Source organism: Poecile atricapillus, chromosome 3 (assembly GCF_030490865.1).
Source record: "Poecile atricapillus isolate bPoeAtr1 chromosome 3, bPoeAtr1.hap1, whole genome shotgun sequence".
In the NCBI taxonomy this organism is placed as follows: domain Eukaryota; kingdom Metazoa; phylum Chordata; class Aves; order Passeriformes; family Paridae; genus Poecile; species Poecile atricapillus.
The window spans coordinates 77,880,081-77,903,320 of NC_081251.1; the positions used below are offsets into that span (position 1 = coordinate 77,880,081).

General features: G+C 39.7%; 1 protein-coding gene across 1 annotated transcript in view; it reads left to right on the plus strand.

The window, feature by feature from the left end:
- Positions 1-23,240, plus strand: part of PRKN (parkin RBR E3 ubiquitin protein ligase) — a 700,273-nt gene that overhangs the window by 668,600 nt on the left and 8,433 nt on the right. Inside the window, exon 10 of the mRNA XM_058836200.1 lies at positions 14,809-14,895. Coding sequence (XP_058692183.1) covers positions 14,809-14,895 — 87 coding nt within the window. The remainder of the gene's footprint in view (positions 1-14,808; positions 14,896-23,240) is intronic.

The window sequence follows — 23,240 nt, forward strand, 5'->3', positions numbered from 1 at the left end:
TTAATGATCCTTATTTGTCAACAAGCTATAGTAATAGCCCCCAAATACAACAGTAAGATGACTGAGAGATGTAGTGGTTTAGGGTCATTATTGTTGAGTGCTTTTAAGACAGTTTGCAAAAATAACCTTTTGTGTTTTCTGTGTGAGCTGGTAGGTTATCTTTGAAGCCAAAGAATAGAAATACAGTTGAGTCAGATGCTAATTGTGGCTATTTTCTTTTGTCTTTGCATTAAACTCCCAATAGCAACAGAATTTGAATTTTGAGGGGAAAATATTAAAAAATACAGCATTTTCTCTCCAGATTATAATTATTTCAAGGATAACAATACATTTCTATTATGAGTGACCCAGGGGTATGTTACTTTTTTTCCTTGATTTGTGCAAAAATACCCCCCTCCAAAAAACCAAAATTTCATGATTAGCAGCAGAATAGAGCCACGTGTATACTTAAGTAGTGGGGATTAGACACACATTAATAATTTCCTCAGGATCAGTTATATCTGAATAATATATTTTAAAAAAAGCTAAGTTTCTTCCTTTTTTTCCCCCTTGATTAATTATCTGCTTTCTATGCGGGTCCTGAATACAGAATTTGGCTCATGCTACCCTAATTACCATTGGCTCATTTGCATAAAATGCCTGAAGGATGTACCTCGGGAGGTAGAAAGGGTGAGCGTCTCCAAACACATACCTTTTTGTTCCTATCACATGAATCCACCAAAGTTATGTGCCATTGTGGCTAGAAGGCTTCTAGGTGTGGCTACTTCTGAGCCTTTTGAGAGCAGGGAAGGGGATGAGAGGACCAAATGATGCACCTTGGGTTTGACAGCAGGATTGTTCTTTGTTGTTGGCATAGTGGTATTGTTATATACTATTGCTTTTATGAAGTTCTAACAGCAATTATGAGGTTCTTTCTATCTTCAGGAGCAATGTGGGAAGAGTATGTGCTTCCAAGTATTAACAAAAGGAAAATGAATGTATTGGGAGAGAGGGAGAAAGAAAAAAAAAAAAAAAAGAGCAATTTCAATATCTTTAAGACAAAAGGTTTTTAAAGGCATGAGAAAAAAATAATAGTGAATAGCTTGAATTTTGTTTCAGGAATGCAATCAAGAGAGTCAAGATGTAAATGTAGCTAGAGAAATGGAAAGAAAAAGTGAATTTAGATGGAATGAATAAGAAGAGTAGTGAGAGGGGGGAGCCCAGGAGGAGGTGCATTACTGCAGCAGAATATCTCAAATGAGAAATATTTGGGTATGTGCTGTGCTTGACTAGTGAATCTTGATGCCATACAGCCATATGAATTCATATCCTAGGTGTCAGAAACAGGCCGGTTGGCTCTGATCCTCAGCAGCTGTAAATTAATGTAGCTCAGCTGGAGAAAATGGAGTCATGTTCATTTGCATAAGCCCAAGAACTGACCATGATAGCAAGAACTTCACATAAAATCAGATCATCAGACTACAATCTAATTATCACATAAGATGAATTCTTGAACTCCCTTTCTTATTAAAAACAAACACTAAGCCCTATCACACTGGTTTTTTAGAAGCAGTACATGAATGAGGAATTCTTCAGCCATGCATGCTTATTCTAAAGATCTAGATAATTTGCATTGCAGTCATTAATTCCAGAAACTAAAACAAATACCAGTTCAGAGTTCTGATAACAGGACCTGTTGGTAGGCACAGGGATATCCCAGAGGTACTTGGAGGGCCTGGCTGATGCTTTCCTGTATTTCAAGCAAACTGTTTCAGCCAGCACTGTGTGCATTATGTTAAATTGGTCTTCTTGAAGTGGATCTTTTGAATCAAGACTGTTTCATGCATATTTTTTTAGTTGATCATAAACTGTTTTTATACAGAGGTCTGGTGTACTCCCATGTAATTCAGGAGTTCCGGGTTGGTGTCATCCTTCTGTACTCATGCACGTGCAGATACACATTTCCTTAGGATTTAAGGATTGCGTCTACTTTTCTGTCTGTGCTGAGGAAAGGGTGAACACCTGCGCTTTGGTTTACTATTATTTGTTGTGCCATTCAGAGCATAATTGCATAGTGAATGTTTAGTAGCAGTGGCATTATGTTACCTGTGGGTCCTAGGACTTCACTGGCTTTTTCCAGGTACCATCTCACCAAATTCTGTGCCAAATTCATCATCAGGCCTGCACTTACCTTGATCTTCCTTTTATTGCTGATGTACTTGCAGAAATCCTTGATGCCTTTTGTGTCCCTTACCAGATTCAAGTCCAGGTGGGTTTTGGCTTTCCTAAGCCCACATTTGAATAGTGTCTTTATAGTCCTTAGGGACCCTTGCTCCAACCTTTAGCATGCTCCATTTTTATGTCTGAATTTTGTCAGGTGCTTCTTATTCTTCAGGCAGGTCTCCTGCTATGTTTAGTTGACTTCCTGATGGTCAGGATGGACCGCTGTTAAGCTGGAGGAGGTGATCTTTGAACATCAGCCACTGTCTACAACCCTTGTTTTCTCCGGGGCTGTCTACCATGGCACTCCTTGGCCCTAAATAAGCCAAAGTAGGTTTTCCTGAAGTCCAGATTTATAGTCCTGCTTTTTGCTTTGTCTTCTCTCAAGGTTCCAAACTCCATCAATTCAGGGCAGCTGCAGCCTAGGCTGCCTTCCATCTTCACACATGCACCTAGTTCTTCCTTGATGGAGGTGCAGCAGAACGTGTGCCCTTGTTGCCTCCTCCATCCTTTGTGTTGAGGAATTGTTATCAACACGCTCCAGAAACCTAGATTGCTTGTACCTTGCTGTGTTGCCTCCCAGGCAACTGGAAAAGTGCAGTGCTTCTTGGGTGATTTGTAGATGTCAAGAATCTGAAGATAAGCAAGAAAATTGCTGAGTGGCAAAATTATATGGATAAACATGAAATATTTACGGAGCATATTTTCTGTAGGCAGGGATCTTGCAACCTGTCAGTATATGCCAATGCAGGACAATGTTTGTGGGTTTTATACATGTGTATATGTATTCAGAATCGGAATGGAGTTTCAAATAAAATGTTTATTGAGTGGTTCTTCACAACGGTGCTGAGACAAGTGCCAAAGTGTATTTCCTGTAAACCAGGCAATGTTCTGAGCTCACATTCCAGGGATCATTTTTTGGTAGTTTGTATAATGACTTTACAGTAATGTCCAGGATCAACAAACCAGAAAAGGATTAGTTTAAAAGGTCAGACAAGAAGTCACATTATTGACTTGCTATATACACTGTGAATACAATTAACACAGATTCTGTAAGTTTCTATAAGAAAAAACATTCCTGTTTCAAAAGAAGAGTACTTGAAACCACAGAGGGAGGCTTTACACCAGAAAGAAGGGACAGAAATTGAGGTATCCTTAATGGGAGCTCTGCATTGTGACAGGGTATTCCTGGAATAAACCAGTCCAGCTATCATTGTTTTTTGATTAGGCTCTTTTTTTTTCAGGCAGCATCTGCTTTTGTTCTTTGAAAGATGAAGTATGGTATTTTCATCATTATTCCATTGCTTTCTCCAGCAGTGTTTATAGAACATTCTGCAAATATGATCTTCCATTCTGAAGAACCAAATATGATGGTTTTTAAAAATCCTTTCAATTTCTTTCTCACTTCTAAACAGTATTTTTTTTTTAGTTTATTCCCCTTTCAGATTAATTGGAATTGTAGATCCTTGGTCTAAATCCATCCATCAGAGCTTGGAGTTGGTGGAGTTCCAAGGTCTGTCTACATCTAATTTCTGACTGAGGCTTAACACCAAGTCTTCATCTGTCTTTGAAATTTGTCCAAAGTTTCTCGGTGTTTTTCAGTGTCAATATTCAGACTTAGAGGCATCTCCGATTAGAATTTTCTCATGCAGGGGATTTTTTTTTTTGTTGTTTGTTGGTTGGTTTTTTGTTTTTTTGGAGGGTATTTTGTTGGGGTTTTTTTGGAGGGGGGGTTTTGTTTTTTTTTGGGTTTTTTGTGTGTGGGTGTGTGTGTGGTTTGTTGTGATTTTTTTTGTTTGGTTTTTTGGTTGTTTTTGGTTGGTTGGTTTGGATTTGTGAGGGTTTTTAGTATTTACAGTAAAGTACTATTCAAACTCAGAATTTGGAAGAAGCAGCTTTTGGACTGAGTGGCACTGGTCTTTGGAGAGCACATGGATTGGATTTGGTAATTGTAGATCATGCTCTAATTTTAAACGGTTTGCTTCTTCATAAGACAAAGATACATTAGAAGTAGAATAAAAACTTGGGCTCATTCTTTCCCCTCCCCCTCAAAAAAAAAAAAAAAAAAAAAAACCAAGAAAAGCCAAAGAAATAAACAAAATTTCTCTCAGAGAAATCCTAATGCTCTTAATCTGGTCACTAAGAGGGAAGGCACGTTCGCTGGATCCTTGTGCAGAACCTAGGCTTTTTGTGAGAACACAGAGACACACACAAATCTGCTCTTTATTTTATGCTCTCCCTAGTACATAAATGATGTGTGTTTACAGTTTTAAAAAGCAAGTGCTACAAATAGAAGATAGCACGAACCCAATAAAACACTTAAAGCAGCACCACAGTTATCCCAGATACATTATTTATGCTCTTTTATTTGCTTGATGGTCATATTCAGAGGGGTGTTCTTTTTACAGGGCTTCAGCTGTTACCAGATTCAAAAGACGATGCAATGCCCTTGAAACAAGGAGCACCCTTTGCTCCTTTTTATGTGTTTCAGTGCATCTGAATACCATTTCTTCTTTATGAGACTGTCTTGTCAGAACTGGTTTTGCGTGTATCAGCTGTTAGTAACCCTGGACTGGATCATAGCTGTTGACTATGATTTTTTAAGAATCTTTTTCAACTGCAAAAGCTTAGCCAAACCAGCTTGTGTCGATTCCTGTGTCACTGCTGCCATCTTCGGGAAGTTTTAAATATTGCTGGGTGGGCTTTTTTTTAATGTAGATGAATTCCAGCAACCGGGAGATGAACAAAATATGTACATCTTGCACATTATTACAAGAACACAGCTCTAATGGCACAGAATAAAAGTTTGTACTTCATTTTGTTAGGGATATTTTAAAAAAAAATTCAAGGAAAGGAGTGTCCTGATTTCTATTGCAATTCTGTGTGAATTAAGCACTGGGTAATTCCTGAGCTCTCATCAGCTTCCCAGCCTGCATGTTCAGTAGTTCATTTCAAGAAGCACATTAATGAACCCGTCAGATTTCTAGGTCTGTTTGCACATATAAATGTGCAGCTAGATGCTCAAATGCCCAGGGCATGCATGCAGAGCAGCAGTATTATCATATGGAAATAGGTTTGTTGTACTTTTTAAGGGTGTATTAATAGAACTCTAAAGCTGCTAAAGCAGGAGCTAAAGCCACAGGCAGTAAAATTCATTCCTCATGACATTCCTTATGAACTGATATATGCATTCAGCAACATAACATCTTTTTCAAACCTGGGAGAAGTGATATTTTAATGTAGCTTTCAACCGCTTTGTTGGGAAAAAAAAAAATCAAGTTTTTACATCACAGTTGTAGTGTTGCATGTTCTGCAGAAAAAAAATAGTCCCTTGGTTATACTTGTTCTAAAATGCAGTCTCACCCTTTCTAAAGGCATATCAAGAAAATTATCATATTTCCCTCTTTCCATCCTAGTTCCTAAAAATAATGTTTTCTTCCATGTAAAATTTCACTACTTCTTTATATCCATTTGAGTGATGACAACATACACTCTAGCTTTATTTTCTTTACAATGTGCTCATGCTCTGAGTTTATCTGGAGTAAGTACTATATTGTTCCACTGAGTGACAGAGGATTTATACCTCCATAAGTAGGAGAGACACATAGTTTCTGTTTTAATATGTGCCTATATATATTACATAGTTAGAGTTTTGTTCCTATTTTACTTTTATTTTTTGTCCTTTTTAACAGTTTTAAGTGTAATGCTGCATTCTTTTATGATATTAAACAGGCAATTATAGGCACTAGATTACAAAAAGTCTTTTAGAGATCCCTGTTTAATACATTTTACATCTCCAATTGCTTTAAAATTGTTCCTCTTATTCATAAATTACTAATCTCCTTATCCCTTGCATCTAGTTTCTAAGACATTCTATTAAATTATAAGGTGGTGATGATATTGGGATTTTTTTCAATGTTTCCTCATATAAATACTTTGTAATTTATTATGGAAATCATTTGTAGGAATCTTACATTAACCTGCATCCACTTTGCATTTTATTAGTCATCCAGGCATGAAATTGCTAAACATTATACACTAGATAGATGTGATTAGGTGTCTGTACTACATACTAAAGTTACTTAAATGGGAACAGATTTAAGTCAATACACAATTGTTTTTTCTTTCCAGTGGGGTCAGCAAGAACCTAATACTTAATTAAATTCCTTTGTCATATCTGTACTGCAGAGGAAAGTAAGAGATCTCTGCAGTTCTGCATCCCCAAGCAGTGCTGAAGCCTCTACCCAGCTTAAAACAGCAGCATGTAGAGAGCGTAGTCCAGGTCCCAAATAAGCCACAGCTGCATCAGCTACAGATTATCGGTATGGCCATAAGACTTCCAGGAGGGCTCTACCCCAAAGCTGCTCAGCAGGGTAACCTACAAAGAAAACTCAGTTTTTCCACTTGAAGAAGGAAAGAGTCTAGGCTACTGCTGCACATAAATGGGAAGGCAGAGAGGAGAAGCGGGTACAAAGGAATTAAGAGCAGAGGAGGATGAGTTGCTGTGACAGCTGGTCCTGAAGGAGGGGTCAGACCCGGTGGCAGCAGCTGTTTCTGGGACTAGGAAGAGCTCCTCAAAGTAGTAATGTTTAACATCTAAGGTCTTGTCAGAGTCCCTGTAGCATGACAAGCTAGAAGCCTTGCTCTCTCTGCTTGCTGTCCGCAGCTCTGGCACAGGTAAGTAACAGGGACATTAATGCCTTGCCGGGTTTAGCAGCCTGCTGCTGTAGGCAGCTGCTTACTTTGTTTAAGCTTGTTTGGCTTCTTTTCCAGCAGTAGTTTGGTTGGCATCTAACTGGGCATCCCTTCCTGGTGCTTCAGGGCACAATATTGTTCTGCTTCCAGTTAGAGCTGTGCAACTCTGCCAGGGCCACCTATGCCTGTTTTGACAACCAAAGCCATGGCCTGCTTAGAAAATTGTGCAGTGTTTGAACTCATGTTTGCTTGGGTAGTCAGCTCTCAGGTAGATCGTTCAGTGATGACAAGACATGACTCTCTTATGTGCACATAAAAGCACAGCAAACAACAGTTTGTCACACTTTCAGAATACCACATAATCTTGTTAGTAACTCTGCTTTGTAGGCTTTTCCTTCTTATTCTCTGGGATGGGCTAATAAGTCTCACATCCTCGCCAACATGCTAAGAACAAGATTGTGTAATACCCTTGTGTGTAGTATAGATAGAGGAATCTGGAAAGAGCATTCTGCCTTCTCCCACAGAAGCCTGAAGTCACTTCTGAAAGAAGTATCTGGGTGTGACCCTGCTTTTTTCTTCTCTTCTATCTCTTGCAGTGGTTAGAATACAAGTCAACAAAGAAGGGGGCTGGGAAGTAAAAAAATAAGATTTCCAATCCACATAAATCAGCAAATTAGGGTTGGGGAGGCCTGGAACAGGTTTTTTGAGCTTACACTGTCAGTTTAACCAGCCCACCTTTTAGGTTAATGCTGCCTGATGTAAGGCGAGCTCCAGGACAGCTGTGGGCACAAACTCACCAGCACTCACTGAAGAGGCTTCAGATGTAAATGCCATCGTCTAGATCTTTGGAAATGAGCCCATGTGTTGTTTTGCAGAAGTCAGGAAGGAGACGTTTACTTTCAGATTCAAAAGGAAAACATTGAAATCTTAATGTAGTCCTATGCTTAAAGCTTTTTATGTTTATAGAAAATTGCCTCTTACAGTATTGATGGCAAATTGCCCTTAGATTGCAAAAGCTGCACAGAGAATGCAGCTGTATTTTTGAAACCATGTTTTGACAGATTGTCATGCTTCTCACAAAAGTTTGATTTTAGCTGAAACATGCATAGTAAATGTGTGTACTTTATTATACGGAAAAAGCCCAAAATTGCTCTGCAAGTACTACTATGCTGTGCAATTGCCTTATATCTGATAAAACTGGTGTCATTAGAAATGAATGCTTTTTCTACTGGGGCATTTATCTTCATTGTAGTATTTGCAGGTTTTTCTGTAACTGCCAATTGGCAAAGCCACAAATTCTGAGTAAACATAGCTACTCCAGATGGTAAATATTCTGCTTTTAAAGTTTCCTGTTGTGAGGACAAGAAATACCAAAAGACAGGGTGTGTGGATGATGGTCTCACACTTGGTTCTGGATATAATAAAGTGCCAGAGCCAAAGTCAATCCAACACCTGAGATGTCTGGTTCACAGCAGCAGCAAGACAAGAACTGTGACCTTTGCAGAAGGTGAGGGGTTGTTTTAATTGACTTTGGGTAGAAATAAATAAAAAAGTTCATAGTTTCAGAGTAAAAAATACTCTGTGTTTATGGAGGTCTGAATTCTCACCGAGATCCAAGTCCTGTCTTACTTGAAAGACATGCAGCATGGTAAAATCTTTTTCTGTGAAATCTGGGATTTGGGGGCTTTTCTAGAAGAAAAAAAAAAAAAAAATCTGTATGTACTTCTCAGTCACTATAAAATAACTTGTACTTTGGAAAGTGCATTTGGAAACCATGTTTTTCTCAACAGAAACACTATAGAGAGAGACGACTTGTGTCACTATATTTGTCACTTACTGATTGCTTGGATTTCTCATAAGGCATGTTCATATTTTCAATATAAATGTTTGCTCCAATCACCAGCCTATGGTTTGGCTACAAAAGCTCATTTAGGATTGAAACTTGGTGCCTTATAATATTTCACATTTTCAAGGAAGTTTTTTTGACCAGATGTTGATGTTGTCCGGTGAAGATAATTAATTTTTTACCTACCCAGTGTTTTATTTGTACTACCACTTAATAAAACACTCTCTATACCATATAATTATTTGATGGTTGGAACTCTGTGTGATTGGTGACTACTTAGTTACACTCCTCCACTGTATTTTCATTTACAAAAGAGACAGGAGGATAGCATGGAAATGCTTCACTGATTGCCTCTATTAGGTAAAGTTTTGACCTTATGAAACCAGAATGTGGTACTTTAGAAGAATGATCTGAGATGGCTATTGGGGGAGTCCAATGTCTAAAACCTGGAAATCTCCTTTACATGCTGCTATGTGATCTTGGACAAGTACCTTTAGTGTGGATCCTCAGTGGCGTTTAGGTAAGCATATCAACTGAATTAAGATCCTCAAATTTTACAGATCTGTGGCCCAGGTTTTCTACAAATTAGGCTTCAGTCACTGAAAGTAATAGCAGTCCTCTGTTTCTTCACTGGCATGCAATGAAAGGGGTTTTCTTACAACTCCAAGATGTTCTGATGCTGTGGTGATGAAAGCTGTGCAAGTATCTTAGAATGCTTATTTTGCTTTGATGTGCAATATATAACCAAAATGGTTTTGAAGACATAAAAATGTCTATTTAGTTCCATATGTGTCTTAGATTATACATGGCTCCTCTGGGATTCTCTCTAGACTATACTATAGCTTTCCCACAATTACAGAAGCGCTTAAAGTACATTTTCTGGCAGCTCAATAGATAATAGAATTAACACTTGTCAGCTGTGGTTTATTTCAGCCTTAGCATGAATTATAACGTAGCACTCTTTTGGTTTGGTTTCAAGCTTGATTTTAAAAGAAAGAGTGAATAGATGCCTTGAAGGTTAATTTCTTGAAGTACTTGTTGTCCTGGGAGAGCAGGTAAAAGTTGTGAGCACTGCATTTTAAATGAAAGGTGAGGAGGTCTGTGTTGGTTTTCTTTACTCATATAGTTTTGGTTTTTAAGAACCTTTGCATTGTTTGCATACTAATTTTGCTCTAATACTGATGAAGATGTTGATCCTGCATTCAGTAGCTTTTAATTTTCGCAGTTCTCATCAGTAGTGGAGGGTCCAGACAGCCAACACTGAATGAGGGATGATCAAAAGAGCAAAGGTAGAAGAAGTGATTTTTATAAGATTTTACAAGTCAATATATTCTCAGTGACAACAAGCCATAGCAGAAGAAACTGAATTCATTCTATGGTGAAATTACAGGTTTGATAAGAAAAAGTAATTGCACAAAATCAATTTCTTCAAGTCTTATTGTAAGACTTCAAACTAGAGAATATTCTGACAAGGAATTCATCACCATATTATATCAATTAAAGGTTTTAATGGGCTGAGTTCCAACTGATGTGGCTGTGGTCTGAGAAGAAGCAGTCTCATCACTGTCAGGTGATGCAGTATGGATGCCTCGTCGTGCTTTGGTCATGAGGGTTTAAAAACTGCCAGATCACAGAAAAGCAGTGTTTTCTGTGAAGAGTCTATGCAAAGCAGGGTGTTGGTAGCTGCATTTGACAGGGCCTGTCAGCAAACCTGTCATGATTCAATACTCAACAGTGATTCAGAAGTACATAAAAAAACTGCTGATGCAGCACAGCAATGATAGATATTAGTGAAAGACAAGTATAATAAGACAAAAACAAGACAATCCTCAGAAAAGTGCAATGAATATCATTTGGTGCTGGAGGAGAGAGGGATTTGATGAGTGGTTTAACCAGTGAGAAGCTTAGGAGTTTCTCTGTTTAGGTTAAACAAGCTTCAGAGGTATCTTAATTACAGTACCTAAGCACCTTCACAGGAAGAAAGTATGGGATAATGAAAGACTTTATTTTAGCAGAGAAATGCAAACCAGCAAGCAGTGGCTGGAAGCTGAAATTAGGAAGAGTCAAAGTAGACATTAGATACGAATTTTAAAAGTGATTTTGAAGACCCAATAAAACACTGTACTGGAAGTATGAGTGCATCTTTCCTCACCTGATGTCTTTAATCTGGATGTGAAAGTTTGCTTTGGAAGACACACCTTGGCCAGAGCATGGTCTGTCTTCAGTACAAAGCCAATAGTGGTAAAAATAGGAGGGAAGAAATGGTAGTTCCAATTTCAACATGGATTGCAGAAGGCTGCAAGAAATCTGGTAAGAAATATGGGTATATGCTTGAGTTTTTACCTGCACAGAAGTCCCTAGCAGTGTACCTACAGTGCTGCAGATTAAGCCTTGTCTGTGACTGCCTCACTGCAAACTTCCCTGCATTCTGCTGTGTAGACACGTGGAAGGAGGTAAGGGTGAAAAAGAAAATTAGTTGAGGAGTAACATTAAAATAAAAGAAGGGAGCTCAAACTTGAAGCTTTGTGCAGGGAATAGGGGTATTTTACTGAAGCTGGCAGAAAGATAATTTTAACAGTAATGTTTAAGCACTATATATAAAGGGAGATATTATCAGAGACCAAAGAAAAGACATTTGCAGTAGGCAAAGGAGAGAATGAGAGCTGTGGTGCTTAATCCAAGGGAGAGCAAACTTTGAAACGTTGTGGAAAAGGAAATGGTAAAATCTTATTTCTAAAAAACCAAGCAGCATAGCATGCAAATTACAAAATCATTTTCTTTTCATTTAAGAAAAAAAGAGCTACATTCTGCTCCCACTTCCAAACTTAAAACACCATAAATGGACCAGTCAGGAATAATTGAGACTGAAGCTTCATTTTACCACTCTAGTTTTTATTCAGCATCACTGCAGACATCATCTGTGGTGTTTAAATTCCATAGAAGTGACTGGAGTTTGGTCTGATTTTACCTTTTGTTTGAATAATCATAATAGGAGGATTTTAAAAACAGGATCTGAATCCCTGTTGAGGTTTTTAATACCCCCTATTCTGAGGTCACTGGATTTAGGATTTCTGCTTGGGCCTATCTCATACATTCTTAGAGATATTCAAAAGCCTCTAATAGCCCACACACAGGTTATATTAATTTCCAGTGCCTAAATCCCTTAAGTGCTTTGGGGATTTCCCTGCTAATCCTCTTTTTAATGCAGGGTTAGGTTTGAACCTTTGGGATTTATTCTTTGTGTTGGTTGTTTTCCAGCCAAAGAATCTTTCAAGGGTAACAACAGCAAGTGTTAAATGCGTAAAGACGTAGAAAGTTTATCTGCTGTTTATATTATCACAGCAATCTGCCAGTCTTTTTTTGGCACAAGAAGGAAAAGAAAGTGTGACTATTATTAGTAATTACACTACTTATAGTAATTTTAAACACTTACTAACATTAAATTTATGCAAAAGTATTAAATCCTGACTGAACATCAAATCCTTTCCTTTCCAAGGGCAAAGTAACTGTATTAATATTAATGAAGCCATAAAATACAAGTTAACTGACAGCATTTTTGCAGTTGCTTACTGCAACTGCATTTTGCTACTGAAAATTTATCATCTTTTTCATGTCTGAAAGTAAAAAATGAATAGAACTATCACAAACTGCTCTTTGTTGTAAGTGACATGCCTTTTCCTTATGATGCATGCCTTGCCATAAAAAGGGAGTGCTTAATGCATTTCTGTTGGGAGATGCCTATTATTCTGACAAACCGATCAGCCTCCAGGGTGTTTCTTTGCCACAGAACTGATTCTACATCTCATCCATTATCTAATAAGATGTGAAAAGAGTATCCTGTCTCACAAAAAAAATCAGGCTTTGTTTCCTTACGAGGATGTGGCAGACCCACTCACAGACTTATTTGTAGGATATACAATTGTTAGTGAAAGGCCCAGTTATACACTCATGAATGTTTCCAATAGGTCTGTGGGGAAAACATTGGTAACATTGGTACCAAAGCTAGATCATTTCTTTCAAAGGCAAGTATGAAATATAGCCTCTATAATGAGAAAATGCATTTCATGTCTTAAATAATACTGCAGGAGTTTATGAATTTTATTATTGTAATAAACACCAATGCCACATAAACTAGCCAGCCAGAATGTCTCTGCAAAATATATGCCCTGGTTGTTTTTCTTCTATTTCTTCATAATTTCTCCCTTTACAATGTTTATGAAAGGTTAAAAATTGTGCTTGCATGGGAAAAGAGAGACTGGAGTAATGAAAGCAAGCTGAGGCATTGTGTGCTAAGGCAGTGATAAAGCATATACAAAGCACTATCAGACAAATGTTGTCAGTCAGATGTGCTCATAAGGAAATAAAGTCACAAAGGAAAAAGAGAGTAGGATACATGGAGGGAAATTCAATTAAACCCTGGGCATAACCTTAAATGTTAAAGGATAACAAGTCTTTAAGACCTTAGGAAATGGTGACTTAGGAAAGACCAGTTGGAAAGTGTAAGTACTTCTCTCTACATTTGAGCAGAGCTTAACACACCCAAAACTTTTGACCATTAATGCACTGCAAATCACTGTTGTATTTAAATGATGCTCTATTACAACAATGCAGCTTCCTATACAACATACCCCGAAAAAAAAGTGCCTCCATTGTGAAGCTGTTTGCTAACAACCACAAGTGAATTAACAAATCACTGTTGGTTGAAGTAAAACAAAACGTTTTATATCAATAAACAAAATAGAGGGAGAAGTGACACAAAAGCTAATAAGTGAATAGGTTTTGATATCTCTGGAAGTTAGAGTACTCACTCCACTCCAGTGCTCCAAATTTCCCTGACTTTCTGAATAACAGGATCAATCCTTTTTGACTTGCACAATGCTTCTTTTCAAAAAGGGCACTTTCTTTAGCATGACAATAAAATATGATTTTCAGTGCTCCTTAGAAAAGTGAAAATACAGCTTGAAAGAGTTCAAAATGAAAATACAAAGGCTGGAATTACTGGCAGACAAACATTCTAGTGTCATGTCCTCCTGATATCCTTTATTCATTACATGTGAATGCACCTCTGTATCTAAAAATCAAGGCTGTTTTATCAGTCTTGCTTATAATTCCAGTCAGAATGGCTTACCGCTGAGAGATCTTTCAGAGTCTGGAGTTGCATCAAGACAGCATAGCTTTAAAACAGCATAAGAGAGACCCATTCTACATTATTGACTTTTCCCCTTACCTGCAAGGACACAGAATGTAATGCAGCATTGATGGGTCAAAGATTTTGACACGTGTCAAGTCAGATATCTTCATTTTAGAGCTTAAAAAAAGGCATCAAACCTGATACATATGAACCACTTTAGGTGGCAGAGGCAGGCAGACTGAGCTAGGGACAATTGTTTCACTTATCTGCAAAAAACATTACTTTTCAATGAAGCCTTATGTAAAGACAATCTTATTTAAGGAGGATAAAACCAGAACAACTGCTAAAAATGTAATAAAGGTCTAGAGGTAGATCCTTGTGTTAAGTATCCTATCATTGTGCTCTTTCTATGGATTTTTTTAACCATCCTATAAAGGTCTATAGCAAGGATATAATTTCCTAGAAAATGGTATTTCATATGGCCTTTTAAAGTGGTCATCCCCTAGCAAAGTCATCAATCATTCTCTACAGAGAAGGCATTTGATTCAGAACTAGGAATAGACTATTTCCATTAGCAAACACTATACAGCAGAACAGCCTTTTTCAGCTGTCACCCTTCTTCTTTAAATAGATTTCACAGCAGGAAAAGCACACCCAGAACTATCTAGTATGGCTTTACGTCCCTAAATGAACCACGTTGCAAAATCTCATTTTTAATAATGGCATTTATGTTACTTCACTGGTGAAATATAATAATAACAGCAAAATTGTCGTGTTAATGATCAGAGTGTATAATAAGATGCACAATTAGGAGGATTATGGGAATTTAATGGGAAGAGAAGGGCAAGGGATCATCTGTTGTATGACTCTTCATGCTTGTAACCTGCTATGTCCCTAATGTGTTTTTAAGACTGGCATGCTTTGGTTTGTTTTCCAGTCCGTGTTCTGCCGTGAATGTAAAGAAGAATTCCATGAAGGGGAATGCAACTCTCTCCTCAGCCCACAGGGAGCCATGGCCCAGAAGGTATGGATCTCACAATTCCCGATCATTATCCTTGGCCCAGCCAGAGTGAAATTTGTCAAATGGGTCCTAATTATAATCCTAAGTAAAAGCAATTACGTTCATGCTGAATTACTCCAGACGCCGGAGTTGCTGAACTGGCTTTGCAGTGGATTTCACTCTCTTGGAATGACAGAGTAGCTGAGTTCTGTCAGGAACACACAGGGCTCTGCCATCAGCTGATAAAGAAAAGGCCTTCCCAGTGGGCTTCTAGGGTTGTCTCTATTCAGTGTGAGCACTTTTGAAAGGCTTTGTATAGTCTTGCTGATTTTCAGCTTATTTTCAGTGCACCAGTCAGGAAATCATGCGGGTTTGGGCTGAATAACAGGGCTTTTACACAGCCTAAGCAGAAAATACTATTGCTAGTTTATGTTCAACTTACAGAAATAAAAAATATATTGTCTAGGCTGCAAGCTTTAGATGATAATTATTCTAGGCTGCTCTATCATTTTGTAACTATTGTAGCTATAGACCTACACTGGAAATAGTTTTTCTCTCCTGGCATTTCTCTTTATTTGAGATTCAAGTTTTCCTGGAAATAAATAAATCATGTAAACCATAGTCTTTCCAACTTAAAAAAAAAAAAATTAAAAAAAAAATTTAAAAAAAGGGAGAGAAAGAATAGGAAACATACCCCCTAAATATCTCACAGCCTGATGACCAGGCTGCACTCCTAGGAAGCAAAAAAATGGTATTCAGATATCTGGCAGGTCTAATGCTAAGAGGAAACTCAAACCCTGAGCCTCCACACAGTGCAATGTGGCAGATAAAGGTTTGTGGACAGGTGCTGATGAGGGTTTGCATCCAGCCAGCTCTCAGGGAGGTGTGCCAAGCTCCTGTAAGGGCCTGCAGGCAGGCTCTGTCTGAGGCTGCCTTTTGGGGACTCACTGAACACAGACACTGGCAGAGAGCAGAAATTCTACTGGGAATCTTTGCCATGTGCTACCTGAAGATGGTTCATATGCCATAATTTGCAGACCTTGCACTAAGTCATGACCTGTGTAGATTCTTCCCTTTAACCTTTCTTAGTGAACCTCTTCTAATTTATAAAAAGAATTAGCACTAGTTGAGACAGAATGAAATGGCCTGTATCTTTGTAGTGAGTCAGGGTGTCTACCTCTGTTGACCTGGAACATGTGTATTGTATCAGACCCAAAATCCATCTAATTTCCCAGCCTCTAGTGATTTGTGATGCACATGTGGTATTTTATGTCTAGTAGCTATTGGCATTTTTTTTCCATGAATTTGTGCAACCCATTTTTGAAGCCATATGTATATATAATAAGGAGATTTTCAGCTTAGCTGCCCTCTGTGAAGAACAGTTTAATTTTATTTGCAATAGCCTTAGAGCAGTCTCCCAGTTCCTATCCACATTTATATAAAACACAAAGCAGCTTCAACAGAGACATTGAGAGATGCTTAAAGTACCCAACAGCCCAGTAAAGCAGGAGACCAAGGCTCAAGGTCTTACCTGAATTAAACTGAGCTAGAACATGAATACATCTCAACATCAACAGAGAGCTCTATATTCATTAAGTTATTTATGCTTAGAGTTTTGCCTAGAGTACTGAAAGTTGTCACAGCACATTAGAAGTTAGTTCAACAATATTGGCTCTGTGAAAGTTAAAGTTCATGTAATTTTTACCTTCTAAGGCAGAGATAAAGATATGCCAGGAAGAATCACAATACCATAGGAAGAAGTCATTTATTTTACATATTTTAATATTGCTTTAGCTTTTTCTTATAACAATCACCCATCTGATTCAATCTCACAGCATATGAATTGCACCCAATTAAACCTTAGCAAACCTTTGTTAACTTAGCAATGTTGATTACTTTTGCAGTTCTAATGTCATGTGAATGCTCTTGCTCTTCCTGAAAAATTTCCTGTACTCTCAAGGAACTGTTCCAAAATAGATAAATGATAGTATCAGAATAATTCTTGCACCCATACAAATCAAGTCCCCTGCACAGACAGGACCACAGACTGCGCAGGATTCATTGAGACTCCAGTCTAAGCTGAAGTTCATTGACTTAGGTCCACCTCCTCCTCCCCTAAGAAACTGAGAGCTGCACTAATTAAACGTCTCCACGAGGCGGTGCTGTGCCCCTGAAGGAATGTTTTCCCTCATTTTCCTCAGCCGGGCGAGCAAACCGAGTGGCAGCAGGCAGGGGGCGAGTGCCGGTGCTGGTGAGATGCTGCTTTCAGCCGCCCAGCATCCCTGCAGAGCCGCCCTGCACACGGGCACCGGGCACACAAACCATTGTGGAGGCATGCCTGGAGAGCAGGGCCTGTGGGACATTTTCCATCTCTATCCCTGAAATTAGTGTAAACGTTTACCCACCTGTGCTTTCAGGCTGTCTGTTCCACTTGGCATCACCTGCCAGGTGCATCGGTCTGTGTGTCAGACCTAACCGGCTGTGACTGTAGTGCTTGGTGAGGCAGTGAGAAGGTTTGTTTTATCTTTGACCGTGGCCTCTTTCAAGGTAGGAATAATGCCAGGGTTGTCTTCAATTTGACTCCTGTCTGGATCCCTTCCATATCGTTTCTTTTATCAAGACATCTTATGGTCACAGCTCGTGCCAGTTGAATTTAAGGGTCAGACACACTGCTGCTAAACTGTTCCTCTCCAGAACAGGCGCCAGATACACAATCAGTTTCAGGGAAATACTTCCAATAAGAAAAATGCAGGGTTTGCTTTAGCCTGTAGTGGCTGTAGCCAGTGAAAGGACCTACTCTTGTAGTCACATTTCTGCAAATGCCTGCAGGTCTGTGATGTTCAACAATATGAAACACTGTGGACATGTTCAGGCCTAAGTCAGCGTGACAGAGGTGAACATGGTGCAGCATGAGGAGTGTGAAAGAGGTGAAAGAAAAAGAAAAAGGAGACTTGTAGGGGAATTGGGTGACCAGGAGTTGATGGCAGCATAGAGAGCAGGAAGAGCTGTGATGATGCTCCGTGCAGATCTCCTAAAGTGTGTCAGGGCTCTGCAAGGGCCGTCTATTTCTTGGGGAGTTTCTGTGTGTCAGGGCAGGGCCTGAGGACAGGGATGAGCCAAAATGGTGGTAGGTGGGTCCAGAGGTGGCCTATGACTGGGCTGGGCAGGGATGAGGGGAGCTGGAGGCAGCCCCTGCTGCAGTGTCACCAGGCAGTGACATGGGTTCCTGAGCCATGACCAGCATGTGGGGATTAGCAGGGGACTGAGAGAGCAAGGTCTGATGGTACCCTCAGAGCCTGGCACCAATTTGGGAAGACTTGGAGAAAGAGATCCCTCAGGAGAAATAGAGCCTGGTACAGAGGAATTTGAGTGTCCATGAAGGCCAAGAGCTGACTGGAGGGGCTGTAACCTGTCAGATGGAGTGGAAGCTCCAGATGGAGGAAAAGAAAGAGAGATGTGAAATGACATGGCACAGCTATGAGGGTCCAGGAAACATAAACAGTGGTGGTGAAACGGGCCTTGTGCTTGAGCAGATGTCAAAAGGAGGGAGGAGGAAACCTGAGGGGAGTGTAGCTGGTGGGACTGTGAAAGAGGGTAGGGAAGGATGGAAGGGGGAATGGGGTAAGTTGGCAGGAGGAAGGAAGAGGGCAACCACAACTGTAGGACATAGGAGGGATAAAGCAGGTGCCACATGTGGATCTTTGAAAGTCTATTCCAAATAAAGGAGTTGGAAGCTTTAGGGAAGCTAAATGGCATTACTTGCTGCTTGGGGTAGAAAAGGCAAGCTCAGCAGCAAGCATGAAAAGAGCCGCCCAGCTTTAACTACTGGCATATCCTGACCTTTCAGATCTGTGCACAGATATTGCATGGCCCATTGGGAAGGATAAAATGTTCTCTTTCTGCTGTAATGTCTAGATAGGTCATTGGAAGCTTATCTTAAACATTTACTTACTGGTGCAGGACTGATTTTTTCCCATCTTAGAGTGTAAATTACATTATTTCAGGGAAAATAAAATTTATCTGTGGCAATATCAGTTAAGAAGCTTTGTTTTAAAACCATTGCAGACTCCTGAAGCTGTTTGAACTTTGGGATGACAGACGAAATCATATTTGATTAATTAAAAGGCACAGTGTGAATGATGGAATCAATGACACGGTAAAGTTGACTCCAGCCAGATGTAGGTTTAGAAAACTGCATAGTCCCTGCTATGTGCACCACAAAACCAAGCTTCCTGGCCTCTTTTAACCTCACATGTCTGTGCTGGTGGGGAATGTAGCCATAAACCAGCTTCCTCTGTAATTCCCCACCTTAAAATTAGCCTATCTTTCCTAGCATAAAACCTTTCTAGATGGCTTTTCTTTTACAAGGATAAGCAATGCACCCTCTTTCTCACTAGCAACTGTTCAATAAAATGTGGCCACATATTAGATTTTAACTTTTTCAGAGTAGCTTCCAGGGTGGTTTTGGTGCTGGGCACATTGACGAGACACTGACAAGGTAAACTGTAATAGCAATGACACCGATGCAAAAGTAGTGCCTATGTAAATACATGTGTAGAATATGGGGTACAGTGTTTGGGGGGGAAAAAGGTAACACAACCTGGATGAAATGTGTTATTAAAAAGTGTGTTTTAAATTTGGTTCTGTGGACAAATTTTCTCCAAGAAGCTGCTGATTATCTTGTCCTACCAAACTTAAAAATCCTGTCAGAACATATGTAGTCTTAGTCCAGGCTTTAATTCCAGCTAGTCAGGAGTCTGTTCTGGCAAATCTGGCCCTGCAATCCATGCAATCCAGTAAAATCCTTCTTTAAATATTCATCTTTAGCTACTGATGCAGCTAAAAGTTCTTACCCATTTCTTGCTAGGTTACAGACTAGGTGGTGTAAATTTCTACCATTTTGTTACATTTAAAATCTCTAAAGAGATTTTTACATTTAAAACCCGCTAAAGGTGTTAATTTCAGACTGTGTTCACTGTATATGCAAAGTGAAATTTTGCTAGTGTATTGCTAGTTTTATCAAAGTCTTAGCTAATCAATGAAGTATTTTTAAGCCCATTTACAATAACACTAGGACTTACAGTTCAAATTATAGTTAAAATAAAGGATATGCAAACTTTCTGGTAACACCCATTTCCCCAGTTTTATTTTTAACATTCGACTGCTTCTCTGGGTTCTAGGCTCACTAGCTGCAGTCTGGAATGAGCTGGTATAGTGAATCCTTTACCAGAAGGATCATGATATTGATATTGAAGGGGTTTTTTTCCTTCTTACTGTATAATCTGCCTGGAGTCAGTCTTATGTGTTTGTTAACAGACTCCTCTGACACACAAGCCAATGCTGATGTGCTTTACCCAAGTCAGTTATGCCTTTGTTCTCTTTGCTGTCCTCAAGACTGTTTTTACTCATCCTTCAAGGCTGTATTTGGGTAACTGTCCACTTGAGTCTGGTTTATAATGCTGGGGCCTCCCATATCATCCTGTACCTCTGCTTTCAAGGCCTCTTCTATCATCCCACGCCACTATTCCTCTGCATAGCATTTTACTGTAGGGTCAGAGACAGTTTGTTCTGACCAATAGTACCTATAGTGGTCATTCCCACCTTCCTGTTACAAAAATACATGGAACTCTTAAACCATCCAATAATACAAAAATTGTGGAAAAGCAGAACAGGGGAATAGTCATCAGGTCATTAAATAATTGCTGTCACAGACTAAAATCTCTAGGCATGTCAACACAAGTTCAGATAAAATCTGATGGGTCCTGAGGCTCAGGGTGCTAGCTTGGCACAAAGGTCTCTTACAAGAAACAGCAACACCATTTTTACTGAGGCACAAAGGTACATGTTCTAAACCTTCATCTAAAGTCTCTTCCAATGTAAATTTATAGCTAGTGCTGTAAAACTTGACTTCAACTCCTCCCTTAACCTTTGGGGCACTGCCTGTCCTGGCTGTAGCCCTAAGCTGGAGGCCTTTGTCATCCAAATCCCAAAGCCCTTCGCAGACCCACAACTTTCAAATCAAACCTGTTTGATCAAAGCTGTTCCTTGTTTGGAACTCAGCCCTCACAGTCCTCAGGTAGCTAATGGAGGATCCAGGTAATAGCTTTGCTGTTCTGCAACTGGCAGTATAAAATTGATCCAGCACCCCTGTCAGTCCAGGAACCCATCAGTCCTACCCAGAAGCTTCAGCTGAGTCGGGGAAAACCTGACCCTCTTCATCAGCACACACTTCCAGGGCCCTGGCTGCACTCTAACCAGGGTTTCTGGGCTCAAACCTGACTCAGGCATGATGTCTCAGTGTCCTGGGTTGATTATGATGTTAAATTGTATCCCCATTCGTCCACCTAACCCAGACACAGGTTTTGTATTCTTAAAATTTCATCTAAGAGTAAAAGTGAGTGGAAAAGAAGCACCGAGTCTGTTATCAGAGGCTGTACTTGCTCCCCCCGCATCGGGAGTTTTGACTACAGCACAGACAGACAACAAGACACAGATCACCTTGGCTTTCTAACTAGCCAGAGCAGAGAGGTCTTCCTGGACTGTTTTCTTTCCCTTTTTCTGAAACAAATCGAACCTGCTCTGGACTGGGGACTCAGGGGAGCACCGAGAGCTTGCACCCGTGGACTACCGGGAGCCCAGCCTGGGCAGCGGCATTTTCCAGCGCCAGAGAGACTGATAACAGAGCAAACACCCACAGGAAAGAGACCCTCTGAAGTTTGTCATCTCTTCTGAAGGGCGAGAGGTTTTGTAATTTGATATCGTTCATTCTTGTGCTGGGTAGTGCTGTGCCTGTGAAATAAACAGGTTTTTTCCACTTCTCCCAGAGAAATCTCTTCCCGAACCGGTTGGGGGGTGGGAGAAAAGGGCCACGTGGATTTGCTTCCCGGGGGGAGCCCCACTGGAGATTTTCTCCCAAATTTGCCCTAAACCCGGACACTCAGACAAACAACTGGCTCAAAGCAGACCCATCAGATCACTTCCCAGACGTGTTTTTTGCTGCACAGGTGCAACATAAAGGCACATCCGTGTGCACACACACCCAGGAAACCCTGGCACAGCACCTGGCATCCTGCTGAAGGCTCTTGGAATGTGGGTCCTGGAAAAGCTCACAGCTCACTTGGGCCACAGATGAGCCTCCAGCCCATCTTTTCCTCCCACTGCTTCCTGTGTGCAGCTCTCGGAGTTGACAGTAGGGGGTATGAAATGTACAGGCATCGCCTGCCGGGCTTCCTTTTCCATCCTGGAAAGACAGCTGCTAACCTCCCATGCTGTAGATTACCAGCAAGCATGTAGGGTTGTGAAGCCTGGTCTCTAAGCAGCGAATGATAATCTAAATGATAAATAGTAAATGCTAACCACAAAAAACGTTAATTATTTCCCTGCATTTTAGTGAAAGGACAAGCTGCTGAAAAGGTTCATCATACACAGCATCTTTCAGTGAGTCCTGAGTCACAGTATGAAATGTGGAACATCTATTATTAGGGCATTGATTTCTTTTTTTTTTTTCCCATCAGGTAAATTTTAAAAGTTAAATAAAACATGGCTATACAAGAAATGGCACACCTAGCTTGATTTCTGAAATATCTTAAACAACTAAAAAAGAAACTGAGGTCAGGGTTTTAGTATTTGGATACTCACAATATCAAGCTCAGGACGTTTCAACCCACAGGTGCCTAATTAAAGGAGCAAGAAAAATAACTATAACCGGGAAATGTCCTGTAAAATTAGTCTCTGTGTTATAAATAAAGATGCACCAGAGGAAATCTGAGAATAGGTCTTAACTTCCTGTCTAATGAGAAATATATGAGAACTATATAGAGAGAACTTTAGCTTTCCTATTTTGGGCAGCAATAAAGTAGAAAAGATGTGACAGACTGCTTTTGTTTACGAGGTTAAGCTGACAGTCGTTTTCAGCTGTGTCGCCACTTATGAGAGAAGGCATGTTCTTTATTCCACTCATGGAAAACAGTTATATAAGAATGACCTGTATTAGATTAGATTTTCTGCTTTAGAGCAGTGCAAATTCAATATTCGCCATCTACCTGAATTTAATTCATTACATGAATAGCTGCAACCCTCAGAGTGAGAACCTTGATGTGCAGTCTCACCAAACCAGAGCACTCTTTCATCTTGTATCCAATATAATACCCTGTGTATATCAATTTGATTTTAACTAGTTGCTGTCATCACAAAGCAGTTCTTTCATTTTATGTCAGAATTCCCTAGGCACACTAGACAAATTGGCTCACACAAAGCTGCTTCATGTGGATTTAACTGGATCATTGTAGTACTGGCACCTCTATTTTTCCTGTGTGTGAAATATAGTCTCATTGAATTAATATCTTTTCTGTTCCTTATCTATAGCCACA